Raw genomic sequence first — 26,198 nt, forward strand, 5'->3', positions numbered from 1 at the left:
AGCTGACAATGGGTCGATTTAGGTTGGGTTCGGGTTCAATCCATTTATTAATTGGGTTGAAGATTTCTAACCCAACCTTTTTATTTAAATGGATAGATATTTCCAACCCAACCCAACCTTTCAGATAAGTGGGTTATCATAGGGTTGACCCGTTTATGTGATTCTCAACCCAACTTACTAAATAAATTTGTTAAACATGGGTTAACCCACTTAAAATTAAAAAGTAATTAAATTAACTAAATATTATACCACTTAAATTAGTTTAAAACTTAATAAACTTTCAAAGTATAATAAAAGCACAATCCAAATTCACAAATACAAAGAAAATTTCAAATAACATTAAAGATATGTAATTTCGAAATAATTTTGAAGAGTAACTAGTGTTGTCGGCACAAAGAAAAAATATAGCAATTAGGATTGCATTTTTTAAAACATAAATAATAATAATAATACAACATTGTAATTTATAAACTAATAGTTAGATTAGTACATGGTAATATTTAAATAATTATTAAATTAAATATATATTAAAGTTAAATGGGTTGGTGAATTGAAAACGCGTTAACAACATTTATTTAAACCAACCTATCTAACTAATAGGTTAGGCGGGTAAATGAGTTATGTAACACCCTGTTTCGAATCGTTTCCTATTTCGGGGTGATGACCAAAGATCTGGAATTATCAGGCTTAGGGTCATTGAGGAAATGAGATTTGGACATTTTTAGATATGGGTGATGTAAATTTAGATGATTTGGGGTTCAGTTTGTGTTTTGGAGCCAAGGGGTATTTTGGTTAAGTGTCAGCTCAGACTTCAATGGAATTGGATTTTTATTCGGGAAATTTTAAGGCGATTATGAGATGATAAAAGCGTAGAGCTTTTCGTTACCTTTTCATGGGTATAAGGATCGTCGGAATCTGATTTAATAATGAAGAAGTTATGGCCTTCGAAAGAATTTAGGGTTTTGCGAAAAAAAAATCCTAGTACGTGGGGCGAAAATGGGGTGTATGCAAGGCGTACTTGTGCGAGGACCCTTACGCGAGGTGTACCTTGGCTTACGCTGAGCATAGTCAGCAGTTTGATCGTGAAGCTTCTGCCTCGTACACTAGGCGTACGAGGAGTTCAAGAAACCCTAATTTAAATGTGTTGTGCCTTATATAAACACCTTAAAACGCTAGGGTTGGCCTCTTTACCAGCCCCCAAACCTCCTAAAACCCTAAATCGTCCCTTAAGTTTTCTTGGTGGTGTTCTTGATCCCTTGAGAGGATTTTAGTGGTTGTTTTGCTCATTGTGAAGGAAGCTTTGAAGATTGAAGGTGCTTTGCTTGGAAGGAAGGTCATAGATCCAGAATCATCTCACTTGTTGCAATCTCTTTGAGGTATCAAGTTCATACATTGGCTTGTAGATGTTTAGATCTCCTCATAGTTTGTTTTGTTATGCTTGGTCCTATTTTGGTTTGATTGAAGAGTTAAGACGTTTTAAGGGTCGAGCTTGTGGTGGACTCCTTGAGCATAAAGGTGCAAGCTTTATAGGATTCATGGTCACATGCATACATTAAGTCACTTGTTAAGTCCTCTTTAAGCTTAAGATCTTCATTTAGCCATTCATGAAGGTAAAGTTAGCAACTTTACGTGATAATCCAGCTAAAGGAAGTCAAATCTATGTTCTGGAGATATGTCTTAAGGATTAAGTGTTAAATTAAGTTTTGGGCTGATTGGGTGAGTACGTTGGGTGTACAAGAAGGTATGCTTAGCGTACAAGCCCTCAAGCGAGTACGCTGCGTGTACATGCTGAGTACTCCCCACATACTCAGTCTAGTGGGCTTCGTATGTTTGGGCCTTGGATTTGGGCTATTCGTTGGGCTTACTGGCTTGGGGCCTTGTTGGGTCACATGAATGCAAGAGTTTGGAGTAAAAAAAAATTAGTGGGCCTCAGGGTAAGGCCTAGGTAGGGGTTTGGGCCCAATTTAGAAAATTGGGCCATATATAGGCGTTGAGTGTTATTTGGAATTTTGGGCCTTTGGATTGTTGGTATGGGCCTAGGTTTGGGTCATGCTGAGTAAAGGGTAAAAAGGTCTTTTACCCTAGTTGGGAAAGTAGTGTGGACCAAATCCGATTATTGATGGATGATTATTTTGGTGATTTTTAGCGCGAAGATTTTAGCGAGGCAGCGGCCAAAGATTCTTTTTGTGGGATTTGGCAGAGCAAAGTGAGTTTTCCTCACTGTACTTAAGGGTCAAAGGCACTAAGGTCGACCCCTTTGGATTGTTATCCTAGTTTATCATATGATTGTGTACGGTTCTGATTTGTTAGATCTGTATCATGGTAGATAGATGTTGCTATGCTATTGTGATCTGTTAGATTTGTTTCATAGTAGATAGGATGTTGCTATGCTGTGGTGATCTGTTAGATCTGTATCTTGGTAGATAGGATGTTAGCATGCAGTAGTGATCTGTAAATCTGCCTATTGTCTGATGTTTAGTTATATGTTTATTAGTTATGAGTATGTCAACATGTTGTGGTTGGTTGGGTTGAGGCGGTCCTGCTTTGTGCTGAAGGCCAAGATACCTAAGGATAACCGGGTAGATTGTAGGCCTGAGAGGCGGTCCAGTTAGGCCAAAGGCCCGGAGGATGGTCCAGATAGGTTGAAGGCCCGATGCGGCGGTCTAGTCATGTTGAAGGTCCTGTGAGCGGTCCAGATAGGTTAAAGGCATGTAAGGCGGTCCAGTCATGCTGAAGGTCCTGTGAGCGGTCCAGATAGGTTGAAGGCCTGTAAGGCGGTCCAGTCATGCTAAAGGCTCTGTATGCATGTTGTTTGTTATTGTTGTCTGTATTGTGTGTTGGTACTTTGGGGGAAAGCTCACTAAGCGTTGGCTTATAGTTGTGGGTTATGTTTCAGGTAATTCAGAGGATCGTGGGAAGGCAAATGTGTGACCGTACATATCCTCTTGTTTTAGACTTATGATGTTGGGAAAACTCTAATATGGAACATGTTTTGAAAACTATGTTATAAACAACTTATGTTTTTGGGTTAGTTTTAGAAGTTTAAATTTTTCTGAATTTTATGGATGTTTTAGGTGATGGGTTTTATACAAAACAAACAATCATATGTGTGCATGCAACCCTAATTTAAGAATCTATGTTTTCACTATTAGACATACAAGCATTGAACACAAAAACTAGAAACCCTATGAGGCACATGTAATTTTCGAAATTAACATATAATTAGGGTTAGGATACATACCTTTATTGTTATATTGTAATAACAATAATATCCTTTAAGATCTTGAACTTTGGTAGCAAGCACCACAAGTGTCGTGCCTCTAATGGCTCATAAACAAACCTAGCAACCAAGGATTACTATGGAGAGAGAATGGAAGTGGAAAATTAGGCCCTACCCTCTCTTGGAGTGCCCTTAGACGAAATCCAACCCTATAAGGGTTTATATAGGTGATAAGGAAGGTTTAGGATAAGGCATGTGTATCTTAGATAACCCTAATTCCTTAACTTCCTCCCTAAGGCTTCCAAGTCACCCTTAGAGCCCAAGGTAACCCTAGGACACTCTAGATTTCATTCCATCCCTCTAAGGGAGGTTCTAGAATGCTCAATGCTCAACTTTTAAACATTGTCACCTTTAGTCCTTATAGTTTCAATTAATTCATTTAATCCCAAAATTAATTCCAAATTAATTTCTGATTAAATATTAATTAAACAATATGATATCTAATTAATATATTGTATCCATAATACATTAATAAATTAATTTATTAACCAAGTAATAAATTAATAAATCATTCTTCTTTCTCCAACAATAATCCTATTCAATTGCCAGGTTTGAAGGCAACCCAAAAGGACATTGTTACTATCAATTCAAGTACATACCAATTATATTTATAGGCTTAGCAACTAATCCAACAGTCTCCCACTTCGATAAGTCTAATAACTATAGTTGTAAGTATAACTTCAAAATTGACTAGAAAATTTTAGCTACCAAAAGCTGTTGTCAAACTCTGATCTTATCAGTGACGTGTCCTTAAGATAAAGGATCATATATTCCTTCATTCTAGATATCATATACACTGAGACATGGATTTTAATCATTCTCTCTGTCTATGTGTTGTTTCCCGATTTCTGATTTATGACGACTGACAACAAACTACAATTGAACACATCAACTTAGTCCCGGCTTAGCTAAGCGCTTAAGTGTCATCACTAAATCCTCGAGGGGCCCATAGATATCGCTTTTATCCACTTTGGGTAAAAGGAATAGATAAACTTCGACTCCAATGCTCGCTTGTATCTACTCATCAAATCACACACAACAATATGTTTTATAACACCAAGTTACTGGTGCGTTTACATATTATCAATGTGCAACCGACTTGTAGAATACAACTCACACGTATCGGTTTCAAGAATATAAGATATTATTGTCTCATCAATCACTCGTGATAAAATCCATGAAGCGATCCAAGTGAGTGTGGGTTTAATCCAATACTCTAATCTTATAGTAGCACTCATGAACTCTGCAACAAAGTTGTGCTATGTCTAAACACTTTTGACAATCTACAGACGGATTCATGACAGTCTTCATTCATACCTACTACCAAAGTATGAGCGACTGTGGAGGATTTGAATAATCTTATTATTCGGAAGTCAAAACATGCAAAGTGAAACACAAGAATAATACTAATCCTATATAGCCCCAAACTTTTAAGTATAAATAAAACATTTTTTATTTCATCACCATATTGATTACTCGTTATTTGTTGTTTCGGGTAATCAACTTCTTACTTGAATTATAACAACAGTTGTCCCATGCACCAAGCATTCACACTATGTTTACCTATAGTCATTACTTCGTGAAATATATCAAATGAACACATTTCCAATGATGCTCATTTCATAATTTCTAATCCTAATCATTAGTGTAAGAATACAAAGTTCTCACCATACTAGAATTTGTTAGATTCTAACATTTTATGCAACGTTCCTTTTGTAATGTCACGGCACAAAAGTCACTAAGACTCGGCCAATGAAATTACAAAGTGCTCTATTGGAGATTGTTACACGACAATCCCATAGATGTAAAAGTCTCACATTCAAAGTGCATTCCTTTGAACATCCTTCTTGCATAAAAGTTTCTAATCTAGACATAAATTCTTAACTTTCAACTCCCAATATGGAAACATCTCCATATTTTCCATATGACAACTCATTCTAAATAGAATCTTGTCTATTCATAATAATGTCAATATGGTCCATCCATTAGTATACTTCCAACTGCTCACAAGCGATCAATCATTGGCGAACCTTCGATAGTCCTTGATTGTTGTTTAATTATTTTAGTCAAATCTGGTTCTAGTCCCTTTTTCCCTCTTAATGCCCTAGACATTTGGAAAATTTTAGAACGGTCAAATATTACAGCATATGCAATCAATCCTATACGAGAAGCATATGGGACACAATTCATAATGTCTTACATAAAAGCATGATACTTTATTAACCATTTGCCATAATATTTCTATTTGCCACGTTCTCCCAATTCGATTTATGAAGAGGGATGTCGTAATCATAATCGAATTAAGAGAATGCAGTTAATATATCCTTGACTAAATTTGATTAGAATTTCTCAATCTAAGATTTTAGATTTGAAACGAAGTATAACATTTTCTCCCTTAATTATAGCAAAACAACTTTTCAACCCCTGCAACTTTGCAAAGTGAAACTTTTGTTTTCTATAATTAACATTGACAACCTGCAACACTTAAATTAATAATCATGCTCCCACTATCATGATGATTATATCCATTCCAGCATAACATTTATGCTCCCACTAGCTTTGACACGTATTCAGAAATCAGTTAAACTTCTAGAAAACAGTACTTATTGACTTCCAAAGTTCATCTTTTCTAATACGATATGATTCGATAAGCCTTTATCTAAGCTTCTCAAACTCATACACCTTTCCTTAGATAGCTTACATGTGTGTCTAAACTAATTCAGAACTTATATTACTAAGTCCCAAATGTTCAGACTAATCGCCATATCTCACAATTCGAACTATGAAGAGGGATGTCGTAATCATAATCGAATTTGAGAATGCAATTTACATAATCAATATCTCCTTAAAATCTCTCTTAGTGAAAGCATTTCCTCACAATCATTTTTATGAAGGATAGAAACCTTATGACACTTAGATTTTATGGTGTATGTGTTCCTATCCATGTGAATTTGTCATAACCATCATCGTAAGATAATGTTCGTGACAAATCCAAACTCATATGGACAGAACTTGTTCATACTTGATTTTTTTGCCATCAAGGGTCCCACCATTGCTTCCAAGTTATTTAGCAATTCACCTGTACTTATCAATGTTCTTTCATTGAACAAGGTGCTTGCCTTTATGAAGTCTATTGAGAACTCATAGAACTCATATGCATAGTTTACTAAACTGGAATGGCATATAAACAAGGATATCTCAACACGATAGGTCACAAACCTCAAGTCGTGCACTAGTGTTTAATAATAGGTTTACTCTTGATTAGTTCTTGAAACCTTTCAAGATCATTTAGACTCCCACTGACCTCTTGACATATAAGATTCTCCTGTCAAGAAACATTTCTTGACAAACAAATACTCAATAATTAGTGTGGATTCTTATCAAGACAAACACTACACACAATTGATATTAGTTGTTCTTTGTCTTATCCAAGACATCAAAATTTACCAATTTCAAACGTGCAAGAGTAAGAAAAACAATTTTCTACTTGACATTTGAAGAGTGTGTTAGAACTTCTTAAGATGTGACACTCAATTCACAATCTTGGAGTATGACTCTAAGACTTGATTTTGGAACGAAGTATGACTCATCCTTTTGATTTAACCATTTCAACAATTTCTGATTCCTCTTCTTAGCCATACTAGTGCACTAAGATGTCCTTAAAGGATTAATTGTGATATGGTTTCATAATCAACAAGACGATCATAAAACACGATACAAAAGTACTCTCCCTTCTTCTTAGATTGGAGAAACTTTTATCTTTCTGCCTAATTGATTCTTCTTATTCATTCTGCCATACATTGAAACTTTTCAATGATTTAGAATTACACTTAATCTTGTAAGCATAACCACATTTACTAGACTTTTAGTAAATCATGACGAATAATCTTATTGTTCTTTGTGGTGGACTTGACTAGTGCACAACATTGTGTACCAGTTCTCCTAGTCCTTTACTTTACTTTTTGTCAAAGAATTAGTCTTAATTTTCCAAATATGAAGGTTCTCATTTATCATACAATAAAATTCGTATGATTATAAGTTTCTGTCCCATTGAAACTCGGGCGACAAGAATATTTCTTTATTTGGTAAATTCTCGACATTTCCACAAATAACATAACTAAGAATCACATCCATTTCAACATTGCTAAAACCAGAAATACACAAACGTCAATTTTTCATTCATGCCATTGCAAGGAAATAAATAAATAAGACAAAAACAAAAATTTTATTTATAAAAGGTGCGGAAAAACTTGTCCTTACAATGCAATTCAAATGAAAAACTATGTTATTACATATTCCTAAGCAATCTACCATAACTCTAAAAGTAGCAGCTCCAATCATCCGATCATCGAATCGTGCGATCGAAATCCATTTCTTTGCGATCAGACTCATCTCACTTCTTTCTTTAAGCTTCCTCTCTTTCTTTGATTCTACAAAACATCATAAAATGTAATCTTATCACATAATGTATTAAGAATCAAAATAGGAACTTTATAGAGTTAGTTAATGGATTTTACCTGAAGTAGCGTCATACATCTTGACTCTCCCATCTCTTAGATCTCTCAGGTAGACAGAGCAGCTTCGTCTCCAATCCCCCTTCTCTTGGCAATAAAAGCAAATTGACTCTTTTGTAATAGCACATGGAACTACCTCAGACTTCGCCTTTCTCTTATGGTTAAACTTTTTGACCATGGCATGCCTTTTGTTGCCATTGCCTATGTCCATGGAGGTTTGGAAGGCAGATCTACCAATCAACTTTGCTTCTCCAGTGCGCCAAATCATTTCTTATTCAGCAGCAACAAGAAAATAGGTGAGATCGATGAGGGTCACGTCGTCGTCCATCATATAGTACTCTATTACGAACTCACTATATGAGTTAGGAAGTGACTGAAGAACCCAGTCAACAGTCAGCTTCTCACAAACAACGACTCCCAACATTCTTAACTTGTCAATGCGCGACTTCATCTTTAAGACGTGTGCACACACTGACTTTCCTTCTCCATGTTTACTTGCCAAAAGGGCTTGAGTGAGCTTGAACTTTTCAAGCCTTCAAACTTGTGGGTCAGGGAGAACAATAGGAGGAGGTGAAGGAAGTGAAGAATGATCTCTTGTTCCTCGATCGAATCGCGAGATATCGTCTTCATGTGGAAAGCTTGTTCCAAGGGATTTGGGAAGACCATAGTTAGAATCAGACATCTACAAAACGGGAGAAAATTCAAGTCAGTTGATTGAGTCCTTAATAAAACACCCAAATGAGATATTAAGGCTAGGATCCAACACAATGTTCTACAATTTGGAAGAGGGGTGTCGTAATCCAAATTGCAGAACATTTGAAGGTATGTAAATGATGATTTACCAATTTCCACCATGAAAAACGAAAAAGAAATTTAAGTTTTAAATGAATTGAAACTCCTAGATCTTTTGAGATTCATTGAACCTTTCAATGTTGTTTAAATCTCGATTGTGCCCTTCATTTGTGACTGGGATGCTGAGGATCACAAACAAGGTGTGGATAACCATGCAAATTAGCTCGGTACTCTCGATGTTACGAATCACCTAATCAATGTGTCGGTTAACCACACACGCTCCATTGATCTATGATAAACATCAAGCTACCCATTTCCATCCTTCATTGGTCCCATATTAGTGTACCGGTTAACCACACATGATCCACTAATCGACCAATAAGGGTGCAATGTGCAATTTCATGGATTAGCACAAATTCCACATTTTTCCTAAAGTAACTAAGATTTGGGAATTTATAAAAGTGTTTAGTTACTTTGTTTTTCATTATACTTATAATGGAATGTTGTATCCTATCCTAACCGTTCGGCTAACGACCCTCCACTAGTCAAGAGTGCGGTGGGTAAGAGTGGATACCCATTGAATCACCATTTTATAGGCAATTTCCTTAAACACCCCTTATAAACCAGCTTTATGAATGAGACCTACTAACGGTAAGACTGACTTTTTACTTATACATATATAATATATTAAACTTTTAATTTTATATAGTATAGGGGTGTATTTTAAACTTTTAAAATACTAGGGTTTTTAAATTTTTTTTAAAATTTTCAAAAATTAAAACCATTTAATTTAAAATCTTAAAATTTAAAAAAAATTGATTTAATAATTTTTCTAAAATTAAATTATTAATTCAAATAAGGATTACCAATTTAAATTAAACATATTAACTTAATTTAATCCTTTATCCATGGATTTCGAAATTTAGGTAGCGATATCTTTAATTATTCAATTAAACAATTTACAAGATAATTACCAAAAATAACAACCTACTAACTTATTCCTTAGATTTCGAAATCTTCTACTTGGAGTGGAAGGCAAGGCTTTCAACCTTGCCAAAAAATCAAAAAACCCTAGGGTTAGGAAACCCTAGATTTCGACTCCAAGGTGGCCAAAGGAAAGGGTTTGAAAACCCTTAGGGATTTTCGAAAAACAGGGTTCTAAAACCCTAATTTGCGAAAATTTAAAGGCCTTAGGGTTTAATAGCCATAAACCCTAATTTTGTCTAGTTCAATCAATTGTACCAAATCTAATTGAAAACAAAAAAAAACCATATGCTCTGATACCAATGATGGGTTTTATACAAAACAAACAATCCTATGTTTGCATGCAACCCTAATTTGAGGATTTATGTTTTCACTATTAGACATACAAGCATTGAACACAAAAACTAGAAACCCTAGGAGGCACATGTAATTTTCGAAATTAACATATAATTAGGGTTAGGATACATACCTTTATTGTTATATTGTAATAACAATCGAATGCTTAAAGATCTTGAACTTTGGTAGCAAGTGTCGCGCCTCTAATGGCTCACAAACAAACCTAACAACCAAGGATTACTATGGAGAGAGAATGGAAGTGGAAAATTCGTCCCTAGCCTCTCTTGGAGTGCCCTTAGACGAATTCCAACCCTATAAGGGTTTATATAGGTGATAAGGAAGGTTTAGGATAAGGCAGGTGTATCTTAGATTGTAACGTCCCGAAAATCCGTGACAAAAATTTTTCTTTAAATCATTACTAAAACCATTTTCATAAAAAATATCATAAACCATGACATAATTTAGAGTATTAATTCCAAAACACATATCATTATCAGAGTAAAAACATCACAGGCTGACTAATCAATGGTGTGTGTCATGCGATCACCCCGAGCTCTTTCCTCCGCTACCAGAAGTACCTGAAAACAAAACTGAAAACTATAAGCACGAAGCTTAGTGAGTTCCCCCACCCCCAACCTACCACATACAATGCATCAACACATACGGCACATACTGGGCCATGCCCGCTATTACGGGCCTCGCTTGCTACTTCGGGCCTCGCCCACTACAATGGCCTCGCCGCTCCAGGCCCCGCCTGGCTTCGAGCCCCGCTCGGATACAGATCTGTTTCTTTTAGGCCCCACCTGTCTCTGGGCCCTTCCCACTAACCACATAATACAAAATAGCATATAACACATAACTGAACATACCCTACTGTATTCTTGTCCTAAGGCATCGCCTGTCTTGGGCCTCGCCCTGATCCTGTTACTAGCGAGTCATGGAACCCCGTCCAACATCCTACTGTAAGAGAGATACGGGCCCCCGCCCACACTCACTCTGTACCTATCTCGGGCCTTTCCCCTGCTCTGCTACTAATGAGATATGGAACACCGTCCATACTCTACTATTGGTGAGATACGGAACCTCGCCCATACTCACCTCCCTACCAGGCACATACATGCATCACACAGACAACAAGTATACTCTATCATGAAAACCATTCCTTGGGCACCTGCCCGACATTGGACCTTGGTCCTGAATATCATACAAGCAAACAATGCCTAGGGATAACCCCCGAGTCTTCCTACTCATGACTACATGGGCCGGCATTATGGCCGTAGACCCATTCACACAAAGGAAACTCACCTGCACTGCTGAACTTTGCTAGTAACCCTCTGACTGCTAACCGAGAATTCTCTGAACCGCTGCTCCACTAGCTCCCCGAGCTACCAATATCAATATACATAACACTTAGGTCCAAACAGAACTCTAGAAGCCAACTAAGTCCACTCTTGTCAAAGTCAAAGTCCTGGTCAAAGTCAAACTTCTTGACTGACTCCACTCGCCGAGTCAACCCGTTGACTCATTGAGTCCTTATGCTATGAAATCTCACAGTACACCACAACTCGCCGAGTCACCCCGCCGACTCGTCGAGTTCAACGATCTTTGAGTCTCATCCTGTCCAACTCACTGAGTCACCACTCAACTCACCGAGTCACCACTCAACTCACCGATCTAAGTCTTAACCAGAAAAGGTTGAGGTTCTGCGATCCAAATCGTCGAGTCCAAGAACAGACTCGTCGAGTTCACGGCAATCTTCAACAGACTCGCCGAGTTGTTCTTCCAACTTGTCGAGTTCCTGCCTATCTTCATACAACTCGCCGAGTCTACCCATGTGACTCACCGAGCAGCTGTGTAACACCCAAGTTTTGAAGGCCAAGAATGGAAAGAAAACCTTAATGTTAAGGGGCGACTCGGCGAGTCCAAGGAGGAACTCGGCGAGTCAGAGCGGGATCCAGGTCGGGGAGTAAGTGACCGAATCGGCGAGTCGGCCAAGGTGACTCGACGAGTCTGTTCTGTGCGAGGAAAACCCTAATTCCGAGAGTTGTATCCTATATAAAGGGTGTTATGTCCCTCCCTCAGCCCCCATATCATTCCAGAGAACCTATAAACCCTATATTTCGTGTGAGCTTCCATCATTTGGGAGATATAGCTTTGGAGGAAGGAAACCTTGGAAAGGAACTTGAAGATCAAGAAGGTTGCTTCAAAGGAGAGGTGTGTGCTCGAGATCTACTTCAGTTTGTGTTCATCTTGGAGGTATTAAGCTGCCATTTTCCCTTCTTTGCATCTAGATCTATTTTGTCATGAGATTTGGGGGTTTTATGGTTGATTGAGACCCAAATCGGGTTAGGGGCTTAGATATGTTGTTGCCACTTCAGATCTATTGTTGGGATGGTCCAATATGTCATAAAGCATCAGGAGATGAGTAGTTGGTGGAGCCCTTTTGTCCTTAAACCAAACCCTAGTGTGTTTTGAGCCTAGATCTCTTTAGTTATCCGTAAAGTTTGCAACTTTACGTAGGGATTGAGCTTTGGAAGTATGGATCTATGGTTTGGAGTCCCTGCATGACTCAAAAGTCCTCTGCATGTTTGGAGATCTGAATGGACTCGGCGAGTCCTTCTAGTGGAGTCGGCGAGTAGCATGAAGATGAGGAGGAACTCGACGAGTGGGATGAGCAGATCGTCGAGTCGGATGAAGTTGGGCATGAACTCGGCGAGTTGGATGAACAACTCGGCGAGTTGGATGAAGATTTCCTTGTACTCGGCGAGTCTGTTCTTGGACTCGGCGAGTCAGGTCGCGAAACCCCAAATCTTTCGAGTTGAGACTCGAATCAGTGAGTCGGTTGGAGACTCAGCGAGTTGGACAAGTCAGGACTCGGAAATCGTTGGACTCGGCGAGTCATGTTGCGAATGGAAGGACCCTGAGTATATGAACTCGGCGAGTCAGTAAGTGGACTCGGCGAGTAGGGTTGACCTGGAAAGGTTGACTTTGACCAGGACTTTGTCTTAGACCATAATTGACTTGGTTAACTGTCGGGGGTCAGTTAGACTAAGTATTGCATTGATATTGATAGCTCGGGAAGCAAGTAGAACAGGAGTTCACTGAGTGGTCGGGCAGCAGCTAGTGGGATCATCGGCAAGTTCAGCCAGTGCAGGTGAGTTTCCCTTTGTATGAGTGGGTCTACGGCCACAATGTCGGCCCATGTAGTTATGAGTAGAAGACCCGGGGGTTAGCCCTAGGCACAATATGCTAGTATGATATTCGGACAAGGTCCAATGATAGAGGGTGGGTGCCCAAGAAATGGTTTATGTGATAGTTTTATACTTGTTGTCTGTGTGATACTTATATGTGCCTGGTAGGGAGGTGAGTGTGGGCGAGGTCCCGTAACTCACCAATAGCAGAGTGTGGATGGTGTTCCACATCTCAGTAGCAGCAGTCCAGGGGCGAGGCCCAAGTTAGGAAAGGAGTAAGGGTGGGCTGGGCCCGTATCTCACTATCAGCAGGAGTATGGACGAGGTTCCATGACTCATCAGTAGCAGGACACGGGCGGGGCCTAGAGATAGGCGAGGCCTTTGAGCAAGAGCTGTTAGTATATGTTTAGCTTATATGATGTTATGTGATATGTGTATGTGCTATTATATGTTAGTGGGCGGGGCCCTGTGACAGGCGAGGCCTAAGTGAAACATATCTGTATCCGAGCGGGGCTCGAAGCCAGACGGGGCCTGGAGCGGCGGGGCCGTTGTAGCGGGCGAGGCCCGAGGTAGGGGGCGAGGCCCAGGATAGCGGGCATGGCCCAGTATGTGCAGTATGTGGTTATGCATGGTATGTGGTAAGGTGGGGAACTCACTAAGCTTCGTGCTTACGGTTTTCAGTTTTGGTTTCAGGTACTTCCGGTAGCGGAGGGAAGAGCTCGGGGTGATCGCATGGCACGCACCATAGATTAGACAGCCTGGGAATGTTTACTCTGATAATGAACATGTGTTTTGAAAACTTATACTCAGATTATGTTTTGGAATGATGTCTTTGCTTAAAGTAATGTTTTATTAAAAGAAATTTTTGGTCTTAAATTTTGGGATGTTACAAGTTGGTATCAGAGCCTTGGTTTGAGGGATTCGGGCATACTCTCGGGTGTGCCTGAACTCAAACTGAGGGGTCGGATAAACAGTTTTCAAAAATGAAAAGACAGTTTTGTAAAAAGAATTTTTAGAACGAAAAACAGTTTTAGAAAAGCAAAAGGAATTCAGAAAGAAAAGAACTTTGAAAAGAGAAAAGAGGTATGGTGCATGCAATCAATCGAGCTCAAGTAAGTACCCCAAAATACCCATACAAGTTTGTGTTATGATTATCAGTTGATAGAACAACATGCTAGAATAGGACTAAGGATCTAGGGATGATGCCTTATGTGCCTATTATTTGTGCCTTTGAGCTGCATAATAGTGTTGATTAGACAGCAGTAGGATAGCCTGTTTAGGTTATGCCTGAGTTATGAGTTTGTGTTGCATGCTAGTTCCGATTCTTGCTATGTGGATATGATTGCTTGAGTATGTTATGGTTAGATTTTCCCTTGTTCGAATGTTGCTTGCTTTGTGCATTGTGGGATTCTGAGTGATGGGAGTTAGCCATTAGGTGGATACGACACATCACATGCGATCAGGGTTGAATAATCCTAGAGTGCTGGATTTGGTCCTATTGCGCAGCTCTTGTCCGAGTCCAACCGTTGTCTTATCTGAGCCTCGTCGCATGTGATGGTATCCAGGTGATGGCTAATTGGCATCAAAGGAGACCTTCAGGAGCTGAGGACTGGTTTGAGTTGAGTCAGATGTTTCCCTAGGGTAAGCCTAGGATGAGGTAGTGCTTGGAGCAGTAGTAATGGGAAAAAGGGACCTGGTGGAGTCAAAGCAATTCCTGAGGAAAGTACGGATAGATGTGGAAGGTAGTATGGGCCCGTACTACTGAAAGTAGAGGATCCGTACTCGATTCGGGAAGGGCCGAGACAAGACTGGGAACCTAGTAGGGTATGTTTGGTCTCGCATCAGTGATGAGTATTCTGATAGTGGTTGTGTTATGCGTTTCAACATGGTGACGTTGCGAGAGAGACTAGTGGGCGGATCAGTCGCCGGAGAGGGATCAGGCTCGGGTTCAGGGGCCGAGCAGCTCGAGGAGCGGATGAGAGAGTTGATATCAGCCGAGGTTACGTGTAGTATTCTAGCTCAGACTCCTGTGATCTTTGGCACGGTCAAGGAGGGTATATTGGAGATTTTGGATAAGAGGCTGGGAGCCTTCCGTACTGAGATGATGGCCTTGATGGGAGCGTGTACCTTGACATTTCGAGAGTTCAGAGCCTGCGGGGCACCAGATTATCATGGGGCTAGGGACCCCATTGCTAGTAGCAGATGGTTGGCCGATGTTGCCAACGCTTTTCGTATGAGCAAGTGTCCCGAGGGGGGCAAGGTCAGACTCGCTTCCTGTCTTCTGAAGGACAGAGCGAGGGATTGGTGGGAGGAGATTGGTCATGCTTTGGGGGATGATGCCGCATTGGACGCGATGACTTGGAGCGATTTCTCGGCCAGGTTCAGGGCGGAGTTTTCGCCGATGATTGAGGTGCAGCAGCTGGCACGAGAGTTTCAGGATTTGACGTAGACTACTGAGACAGTGGCGGAGATCACCGCCAAGTTCAGGGAGAGGGCTCTTCTTGTACCACAGTATGTCGCGGATGAGGAGATGAAGAAGGCTCGGTACCATGAGATGTTGAGGGATGACATCAGGGAGTTCGTGAGCAGATCCAGTTGTAAGACGCTGGAAGATATGATTTCTCGGGCTAGAGAAAGGGAAATTGATTTGGAGCAAATCCGGAAGAGGAAGCCGGATGAGGTTCAGGTAGCTGCGGGTTCGGGCAAAAGGCCCAAGGGATCGGATTTGAGATCGAGGGATCATCAGGACCGCAGTCGGTGCGGAAAGTGTGGCAGGGCGCATGGGGGCGCGTGCAGGAGTGGTAGCGGTGGTGAGTCTGGCTGCTTCAAGTGCGGTCGGACTGGTCATTTCAGCAGGGATTGTACTGTTACCGCCGCGCAGGGATCAGACTTGATATGTTTTCATTGCAACCAGCGAGGCCACAAGAAGGCCCAGTGCCCCAGTTTGTCTTCGGCAGGACGGGTGATGGCACCCGCCCCTGCAACCTTGAGGATCACGGATGGCCGTCAGGGCCGGGTAGAGGCACCTGCAGCAGGAATCAGGGCTTTTCAGATGACGACCTTGGAGACGCGCGCATCGCCGGACGTTGCAGGTATGCAATTTCCATTTTCAGTTCTTTGATTTTGTGCATGATTATATTGTTATGGTTCTGCATCATTATCGGTATGAGTATTTTATTTTTTTGCGGTTGATTATGGTCGAGTTATATGCCATCTGCATACCTTGGATATTCGAATGGTAGTGAGGGGATGTGCCCTGTTGGAGAAGGTTGCATAGGATGCAGTATCTGTAGCATGCTTGGAAGAGACTTGGTATGTCTCGCTAGATCGGAGTTGTATAGTGTTAGAGATGGATTGGTTAGACCCCTAGCTATGGTAAGCTTGGGTTCCTAAGTAGATGGATTATGGAATGGTAGCAAAGATCGGGATCTCTTTTGAGTATCGAGCAGCAAGGGGTAAGCAGGATCGAAGTGGGGGAGAATCCTCCGAGTGTGCCCAGAGAGGAGCACGCAGACCCAGAATGAGTGCGCGACCTCCGAGGAGGAAAGGAAGTAGTTCAACGTTTGATGGATTGAGGATTTCAGGGTTGGGAGTTTGAGAAACTCCCCATCAGCTAGTGCGTGTGATGGTAATGGTTAGTTCGTGGTTGGGGATTTAGATTGTGGATCGCCCGTAGGACTCGAGGGAGTCGAAATGAGGATCTTGAGAGCTAATGGCACATGGGTGCCTTCGTATTAGCAGTCAGTGGTAGAAGTGTTGTAAGACTACGGGGCAGCCGTAGCATTGACTAGCAGTCAGCAATGGATGGTGATGTAAGGCTATGGGTAAGTAGCATTCCTTAGTCGCTTCGTTAGCGGAGTTGGGGCGAGGCCCTTATTTTCTAGTGATCAGATAGTGGATGAGAATGATAGGGAGTGGCCTGTATAGCCCTAGCGAGGTGAGACCTTGGGAGAGGCCGCTCCAGGATATAGTTGGGTGATACCCGTGGGCGAGGCCCGTATGAGATTAGCAGTGTAGATGAGACCTGGGAGCAGGGTTGCTCAGTAGTATGGTTGGGTGGGACCCGTGGGCGAGGCCCGAGCGAGAGTGAATAGACTAGTGGGACTAGAAGGAAAGAGGTGGGTGGGACCCGTGGGCGAGGCCCGTGAGTTTTAGCAGCACAGGTGGGACCTGGTAGGGACCTTAGTGTCAAGAAAGGGGATCGGGGATCCCAGGTTTGTAGTGCCTGAATGGCAGAATTGATTGAGCAGTTACAGGTAGTCGAGGTTTCTTTGGAAGTCGCTGAGAGCGACTAGTGATGGTGTTGGGACTAGCTACCGGTGGGATCCGGTAATCCAGATATTGATAGGTTGGTAGGTACCAGAGTGGTCTTAGTTCATCCGGAAGGCAGATGAGGAATGGCAGAAATATCCAGTTAGTAGTAGTGCGGGAAAGCGGGTTATGGTGGAATTCAGTTAGTTGAGTCGAGGAATGCTCAACACCAAGTTATGACAAGAGAGGAGTGTCAGTGGTTACTGGCGGTGATGACCCGTACTGGATTTAGCGGGAATAATTGATTGGTGAAGATAGGATCTTCATAGTGACAGAGGAAATAGTTGTTTTTGGAGCATCGCCTTGGGAAGGCAAGGGAATCACGTGAGGAAAGAAGGGGTGAACCCCTATAGGTTCAATTGCAGTACTCGGAGAGTACCAGAAGGATTGTCGGTTGAGTAAGTTGTGTTTCCAGAATGTTCAGGGTTAGGGTTGACCCGAGATGATTATCCGCAAGGATTGATGCTAGTCAGAATGATCGGGCGGAAGACCAACGAAGGTAGCCAGCTGGTGTTGGAATAATTGGCAGGGTATTAGAGGCAGATCGCAGGCGGTGGGCCATAGCAAACTTTGAGGACGAAGTTTAGTTTAAATGGGGGAGAGTTGTAACACCCAAGTTTTGAAGGACAAGAAAGGAAAGAAAACCTTAATGTTAAGGGGCGACTCGGCGAGTCCAAGGAGGAACTCGGCGAGTCAGAGCGGGATCTAGGTCGGGGAGTAAGTGACCGACTCGGCGAGTCGACCAAGGTGACTCGGCGAGTCTGGTCTGTGCGAGGAAAACTCTAATTCCGGGAGTTGTATCCTATATAAAGGGTGTTATGTCCCTCCCTCAGCCCCCATATCATTCCAAAGAACCTATAAACCCTATATTTCGTGTGAGCTTCCATCATTTGAGAGATATAGATTTGGAGGAAGGAAACTTTGGAAAGGAACTTGAAGATCAAGAAGGTTGCTTCAAAGGAGAGGTGTGTGCTCGAGATCTACTTCAGTTTGTGTTCATCTTGGAGGTATTAAGCTGCCATTTTCCCTTCTTTGCATCTAGATCTATTTTGTCATGAGATTTGGGGGTTTTATGGTTGATTGAGACCCAAATCGGGTTAGGGGCTTAGATATGTTGTTGCCACTTCAGATCTATTGTTGGGATGGTCCAATATGTCATAAAGCATCAGGAGATGAGTAGTTGGTGGAGCCCTTTTGTCCTTAAACCAAACCCTAGTGTGTTTTGAGCCTAGATCTCTTTAGTTATACGTAAAGTTTGCAACTTTACGTAGGGATTGAGCTTTGGAAGTATGGATCTATGGTTTGGAGTCCCTGCATGACTCAAAAGTCCTCTGCATGTTTGGAGATCTAAATGGACTCGGCGAGTCCTTCTAGTGGACTCGGCGAGTCCTTCTAGTGGACTCGGCGAGTAGCATGAAGATGAGGAGGAACTCGACGAGTGGGATGAACAGCTCGTCGAGTCGGATGAAGTTGGGCCTGAACTCGGCGAGTTGGATGAAGATTTCCTTGTACTCGGCGAGTCTGTTCTTGGACTCGGCGAGTCAGGTCGCGAAACCCCAAATCCTTCGAGTTGAGACTCGAATCAGTGATTCAGTTGGAGACTCAGTGAGTTGGACAAGTCAGGACTCGGAAATCGTTGGACTCGGCAAGTCATGGACTGACTCGGCGAGTCATGTCACGAATGGAAGGACCCTGAGTATATGAACTCGGCGAGTCAGTAAGTGGACTCGGCGAGTAGGGTTGACCTGGAAAGGTTGACTTTGACCAGGACTTTGTCTTAGACCAGAATTGACTTGGTTAACTGTCGGGGGTCAGTTAGACTAAGTATTGCATTGATATTGATAGCTCGGGAAGCAAGTAGAGCAGGAGTTCAGTGAGTGGTCGGGCAACAGCTAGTGGGATCATCAGCAAGTTCAGCCAGTGCAGGTGAGTTTTCCCTTTGTATGAATGGGTCTACGGCCACAATGCCGGCCCATGTAGTTATGAGTAGAAGACCTGGGGTTAGCCCTAGGCATAATATGCTAGTATGATATTCGGACAAGGTCCAATGATAGAGGGCGGGTGCCAAAGAAATGGTTTATGTGATAGTTTATACTTGTTGTCTGTGTGATACTTGTATGTGCCTGGTAGGGAGGTGAGTGTGGGCGAGGTCCCGTAACTCACCAATAGCAGAGTGTGGATGGTGTTCCACATCTCAGTAGCAGTAGTCCAGGGGCGAGGCCCAAGTTAGGAAAGGAGTGAGGGTGGGCTGGGCCCGTATCTCACTATCAGCAGGAGTATGGACGAGGTTCCATGACTCATCAGTAGCAGGACACGGGCGGGGCCTAGAGATAGGCGAGGCCTTTGAGCAAGAGCTGTTAGTATATGTTTAGCTTATATGATGTTATGTGATATGTGTATGTGCTATTATATGTTAGTGGACGGGGCCCTGTGACAGGCAAGGCCTAAGTGAAACATATCTGTATCCGAGCGGGGCTCAAAGCCAGACGGGGCCTGAAGCGGCGGGGCCGTTGTAGCGGGCGAGGCCCGAGGTAGGGGGCGAGGCCCAGGATAGCGGGCATGACCCAGTATGTGCAGTATGTGGTTATGCATGGTATGTGGCTAACTCACTAAGCTTCGTGCTTACGGTTTTCAGTTTTGGTTTCAGGTACTTCCGGTAGCGGAGGGAAGAGCTCGGGGTGATCGCATGGCACACACCATAGATTAGACAGCCTGGGAATGTTTACTCTGATAATGAACATGTGTTTTGAAAACTTATACTCAGATTATGTTTTGGAATGATGTCTTTGCTTAAAGTAATGTTTTATTAAAAGAAATTTTTGGTGTTAAATTTTGGGATGTTAGAAGCTGCAGTTCTTAATCCATACAGTGGCTTTTCAAGCTATGCAGGGGCTCCATCTTGAAGATCCACTCTTCCAAAGTCTATTCCTCACGTAAAGTTGCAAACTTTACATGAATCCAAGGAGCTATAGGCTTAAAACACTCTAGGGCTAGAGTTTGGGGCAAACATGCTTTACCAACACACCAAAAACTGATACTTTATGGATCTCTGGGCCAAGACACACCTAGATCTGAAGTAGCAACCTCAGATCTGGACTTCTAACTCAAAAAGGTTCCTTATCATAAAAAATGGCCCCAAAACATCATCCATGAGAAGATCTAGAAGCAACAAAGGCAAGGTGACAGATTGTTACCTTCAAACTGATGCTCACAACAAAAGGGTTGGATCCTCCAGCTCCTTAGTGGTCAAATCCTCCAAAGCTTCCTCTTGCAAAAGACCGAAACTCACTTTCTTCCTTCTCTCACTCAACTTAGGGTTTGGAATCGTGTATAGCAGTTCTGGCCGACAAGGGGGACTAAGGGGAGGACATAAGGTCCTTTAAATAGGGTGCAAACCCTCAGATTAGGGCTTTTCCTCATTCAGACCAGACTCGTCGAGTCCACTTGCCGACTCGTCAAGTCGGTCACTTATTCCATAACCCGGATCCCACTCCGACTCGTCGAGTTCACCTATGGACTCGACGAGTTGACCCCTTGACTTAGGGTTTTCCTTTCCTTTCTTAGTCTTTCTGATTCTAGGTGTTACATAGATAACCCTGATTCCTTAACTTCCCCCCTAAGGCTTCCAAGGCACCCTTAGAGCCCAAGGAAACCCTAGGACACTCTAAATTTCGTTCCATCCCTCTAAGGGAGGTTCTAGAATGCTCAATGCTCAAATTTTAAACATTGTCACCTTTAGTCCCTACAGTTTCAATTAATTCATTTAATCCCAAAATTAATTCCAAATTAATTTCTGATTAAATATTAATTAAATAATATGATTTCTAATTAATATATTATATCCATAATACATTAATAAATTAATTTATTAACCAAGTAATAAATTAATATATCATTCTTCTCTCTCCAACAATAATCCTATTCAATTGTTAGGTTTGAAGGTAACCCAAAAGGACATTGCTACTATCAATTCAAGTACATACCAATTATAGTTATGGGCTTAGACACCTAATCCAACAACAGGTTGAAAATCTCAACCCAACCTACTAATTTTGGGTTGGGTTCCGGTTGAGTTGGTAGGTTGGGTCGATTTATGACATCTCTACATATACCAACCTAAGTATTAAGTTATTTATATGAAACGAACAATATTTATAATAAAAAAGTATTTGGTAGTTTAGTATCTTTTTAAATTTCCACTTGGTTATCATCGTACAACGTGTGAGATGACAAACGGGCAACAAGCTACATCGCTAAGCCTTTTTGTATGGTAAAACTAATTCTTTTGAAGACAACATCCATAGATATAGGGGATATAACATTGCAATGCATGATCCATTGTACTCTATCAAGAAGCTCCACCATATCCGGCGCGGGTAAACCAAATGTATCAAATGCAAATGGTATGAAAACGTGTTGATTTTTTATGCATGATTTCTCATGTTTGGTGACTTTGCCTGTAACAGCTTTTAAAGCAGCATGTCCCACTGTTAAACCCCCAGCCCTCAAGCCAATGAGATGGGATAACCCTGTAAGGTCCGCACATGCGTGTTTCCCTCCAACCCATCCAAAAATAAAAGGAATTATAACGCCCCAATTCTCAGGTATGGATTTAAATAAAAGGTTCCTTGGTTTAAGCCCTACTCGACGAGTTGGTTGCCCTACTCGTCGTGTAGCAGCGGGGTGAGATCGCGTGTTAAGTGACCTACTCGCCGAGTCCAGGGAGCCTCAGCCTCCTTTGGCCTCCTTACGGTCTTTGAGAGCTCAGTGAAACCCTAATTCGTGTGGTACTCCTTGTGGTGTGTGTTAGACCTTGGAAAGAAGGTTTGCTTGGAGGGAAGAGCTTGAAGAGCAAAGGAGTTGAGGCAAGGAAGGTATGGGAAACAAATCTTACCTCATCTAGCATCTTTTGGAGGTATCAAGGTGCAATCTTTACTCCCCTTTTCTTCTAGATCTCTTTGTGGTTGAGTTCTAGGGTTTTATGGATTTTTGGGAGTCACATTAGTGAGCTATGGGCTAGATCTGAAGTTGTAACTTTAGATCTGGACCCTTCTCAAGTTCTAGAATCATAAAGTTTCTGTTTTGGTCGTGGTTGAGGCCTTCCTTGTGCACAAAACTCCATTAAGAGCTTAGATTTGGCATTAAGATCCTTGTTAGTCATGCATGCACGTAAAGTTTGCAACTTTACGTGAAAAGCATGTCCTAGAAGCTTGGATCTAAAATTTGGAGCCATTTCATGGCTTAAATAAGTCTGTATGGCTTAAGGACTGAAGGAACTCGGCGAGTCGCAAGGTTGACTCGGCGAGTCATATGAAGATGGCCGATGAACTCGACGATGAATAACTCGGCGAGTTCGATGAAGATTGCCTTAGACTCGACGAGTTGTATAAACAACTCGACGAGTCGGATGAGTTTTACCCGAGTTATGAATGCATGTGTAGCCGACGTGTTGCAAGAAGGAAACTCGATAGGTGGCCTTGGGGTTTCGATCGAAAATCGTAGGAACTCGACGAGTGGGAAAGAACTTCAAAGAACTCGGCGACTAGCCGAGGGTACTTGGTGAGTTAAGGTCAATAGGGACTGTTGACCTTGACTGAGGACTTTGACATTGACCATTGACCTGGGGTTGACTGGTTGGTTTATGGAGTACTTGTGAGGTTGAGAATTTATGAGTATGCTCGTACTATTGTACTAGGTGGAGGAGTCTTTGGCGAGTGATCCGAGAGTTGGGATTTATCTACCGAGTCGACATCTGCGAGTTGAGTTATCCTCACTGTATCAAAGGGTCTAAGGCACCAAGGCCGACCCTTTATGGTTTTCATCCTGGTTTAGGATGGTTGCTATGTTATTGATATGCTAGATACATCCTGGTTTAGTATGGTTGTTATGTTACTGATATGCTAGATTTCATCCTAGTTTACGATGGTTGCTATGTTACTGATATGCTAGATTTCATCCTGGTTTAGGATGGTTGCTATGCTATTTGATCTGTTAGATCGGTATCCTGATTATAGGATGTTGTTATGCTATTTGATCTGTTAGATCGGTTTGACTGTTACAAATGCTAGCGTATGATATTTATGTGCACATGTTTGTTTGATTGGGGGTTGGGTTGAGACGGTCCTGCTTTGTGCTGAAGGCCAACATACCCTATGAGCGGTCCGGGGAGACTATAGGCCCACGAGGTGGTCTAGTCATGCCGAAGGCTCAGTATAGATTAAGTTAGATTGTAGGCCCTTGTAGGGTAGTCCAGTCAGGCCGATGGCCCATAATGCATATTGATTGATTATTACTGTTATGATATTATCAGTGTGGTGTTGGTATTTTGGGGGTAGCTCACTAAGCCCTTGGGCTTACAGTTTCAGTTATTGTTTCGAGTACTTCAGGAGGCCGTGACAAGGCGAAGGCGTGACCGTACCGCTCCTCATCCTTACAATCTGTTTTTGGGACACTCTGATGAATAATGATTTGAAAACAATTTGTAAACAAACACTATTTGGGTTTAAGTTGTGATCGGAAAAGTTTAAATTTGGTGTAAAATTTATGGATGTTACAGTTGACCTTCCTTCTGTCGAGCCAGTCAAGAAATTCATAGGTGTCTCTTTCTTGGCGGAAACCTTGGAATGTTAAATATGTCAAACAAACCATCCCTGACCATATCATGCATGTATTTTCAAAGGGTTCTTTACAGTGAATTACATGCTATCCAAAAGAGTCCAAACATGTCTTACCGCACACCAGACATATCTCGTCAACTGTGAATATTGGGGTTATGAGTCGATATTTGAGGATAGTACGATGCTCCACAGGAGACATATGTTGGCCAAATAAAAGAAAATCTTGAACATGTGGTGCATGTAAATACTGAAAAACTGTTTTATGTCGAGCCGTCATGTTGAGATGGACTTTCATAACTTGGACAATTTTACTAAAAATGGCACACGCTGGTGGACGAGGAGAAGGAATAAATTTATTTTTAATTTTTATTCTTTCAAAATTTCTTGATATATTATCTAATCTTGGACAAAAGTAAACAAGGTTTTGTTTTGGGGATAGAGAAACAATATGGAAAATAAAAGGACTGAACTTGTAAGGGCTTAGATAAAGAAGTGTAGCTATTGTAATTAATTCTCGAAAGAAGTGTCGGTGCAGAGACTCCGTTCACATGATTGATGTATATATCTTGTGCCGCGTATTTTTTTTTTCTCCGAGCAACGGCTTTTGAGTGCAACTATTCCTCTGTCCATACTCTTCCATACTCGCCGGAAACCTTTTCCGGCGAACCAATTGCCGACCCCATCGTATCAGTAAAACAAGAAATTAGAAACAAAATGGGGTCTCTTCCACAATTATATTCAGATCCTTCAGAGAAACAAGCCGATCTCATTGATCCGATCAAACTGAAAACCCTTTTCAACTCCCAACAGAAATACCTCAATAACTTTTTTGATAAGCTAGACCTTTCGCAAGCCCATGTATTCACACAAACTCTTTTAAACTCAACCGGTACGATCTTCATCACCGGTGTCGGCAAATCCGGCTTCGTCTCCAAAAACATCTCACAAACCCTCGTGTCTCTTGGCATAAAATCCCAATTCTTGTCCCCCGTCGACGCTCTCCATGGCGACATCGGAATTTTAAACAGTAATGATGTATTGGTTATGTTTAGCAAAAGTGGAAATACGGAAGAATTGATCAGGTTAGTTCCATGCGCAAGGGCAAAAGGGGCGTTTTTGATATCGGTGACGTCGGTGGAGGGGAATGCGTTGATGGGGATGTCTGATTTGAATGTGCATTTACCTTTGGAAAGGGAATTATGCCCATTTGATTTGGCTCCGACGACATCGACGGCGATTCAAATGGTTTTTGGGTGCACAGTCGCGATTGCAATGATGGATGCGAAGAATTTAACAAAAGAAGGGTATGCGGCGAATCATCCTGCTGGCCGGATCGGAAAGAGTTTGATCTTTAAGGTTAGAATTCAGAATCGGGGTTCCTTTTTCTCAATTTCATTCGATCATTGATTAATGTATGTATCGATCTGTTGATTTGATTGACTGTTGCAGGTGAGGGATGTTATGAAGAAGCAAGATGAACTTCCAGTATGTCATGAAGGAGACCTGATAATGGATCAATTGGTGGAGCTAACTAGTAAAGGATGTGGTTGTCTTCTGGTGATTGATGATGATTATCACCTCATAGGGACATTCACTGATGGTGATCTTAGGCGTACACTCAAAGCTAGCAAAGAGGGGATCTTTAAACTTACTGTTGGTGAAATGTGCAACAGGTAACATTAATCATAAATATCTTTTATTTTGTGAAAAAGAGGATGAAATCTACGTTTTAGAACTTGAAAATTGAAATCTTTTTTTGATAAAGATTAGAAATGTGTTGTGATTATAGGAACCCAAGAACCATAAGTGCAGAAAGAATGGCTGTTGAAGCAATGAAGAAGATGGAGGCTCCTCCATCCCCTGTTCAGTTCTTGCCTGTAATCGATGAAGACAACAAGTTGATAGGTATTGTCACACTACATGGATTGGTGTCAGCTGGGCTTTGAAGGTTATATATAGATGCAACAACTGCTATGCATATTACTTCTTCTTCATTTGTATCATGTAGCTATTGAGGAATGCCTATAATCGTGTATTACTATTCTTTTTATTTATTGATTTTTTACTACTCTTTAGAGATGAGATGTATGTGTTTCTAAGTAGATCAATTATGTATGAGAATGCTGTTAGCTTTTGGTCCTTGTATCTTATATGACAGGTTTCGTTATTTTTC

General features: G+C 41.6%; 1 protein-coding gene across 1 annotated transcript; it reads left to right on the plus strand.

The window, feature by feature from the left end:
• The first annotated feature begins 24,597 nt into the window (after positions 1–24,597).
• On the plus strand, positions 24,598–26,198 carry LOC111914506 (probable arabinose 5-phosphate isomerase). Its single transcript, XM_023910241.3, has 3 exons — positions 24,598–25,381; positions 25,475–25,698; positions 25,815–26,198. Exons 1-3 carry the CDS (start codon positions 24,740–24,742, stop codon positions 25,969–25,971), a joined length of 1,023 nt encoding a protein of 340 aa, XP_023766009.1. The 5' UTR covers positions 24,598–24,739; the 3' UTR covers positions 25,972–26,198.

This window comes from Lactuca sativa, chromosome 3 (genome assembly GCF_002870075.4).
Source record: "Lactuca sativa cultivar Salinas chromosome 3, Lsat_Salinas_v11, whole genome shotgun sequence".
NCBI classification, from domain to species: Eukaryota; Viridiplantae; Streptophyta; class Magnoliopsida; order Asterales; family Asteraceae; genus Lactuca; species Lactuca sativa.

Excerpts from the sequence above, each read along its gene's own strand:
- LOC111914506 (XM_023910241.3), top strand. The coding sequence starts at position 24,740 with ATGGGGTCTCTTCCACAATTATATTCAGATCCTTCAGAGAAACAAGCC. Across the intron at positions 25,382-25,474 it reads GAAAGAGTTTGATCTTTAAG|GTGAGGGATGTTATGAAGAA; the intron begins GTTAGAATTCAG and ends TGACTGTTGCAG. Across the intron at positions 25,699-25,814 it reads GTTGGTGAAATGTGCAACAG|GAACCCAAGAACCATAAGTG; the intron begins GTAACATTAATC and ends TTGTGATTATAG.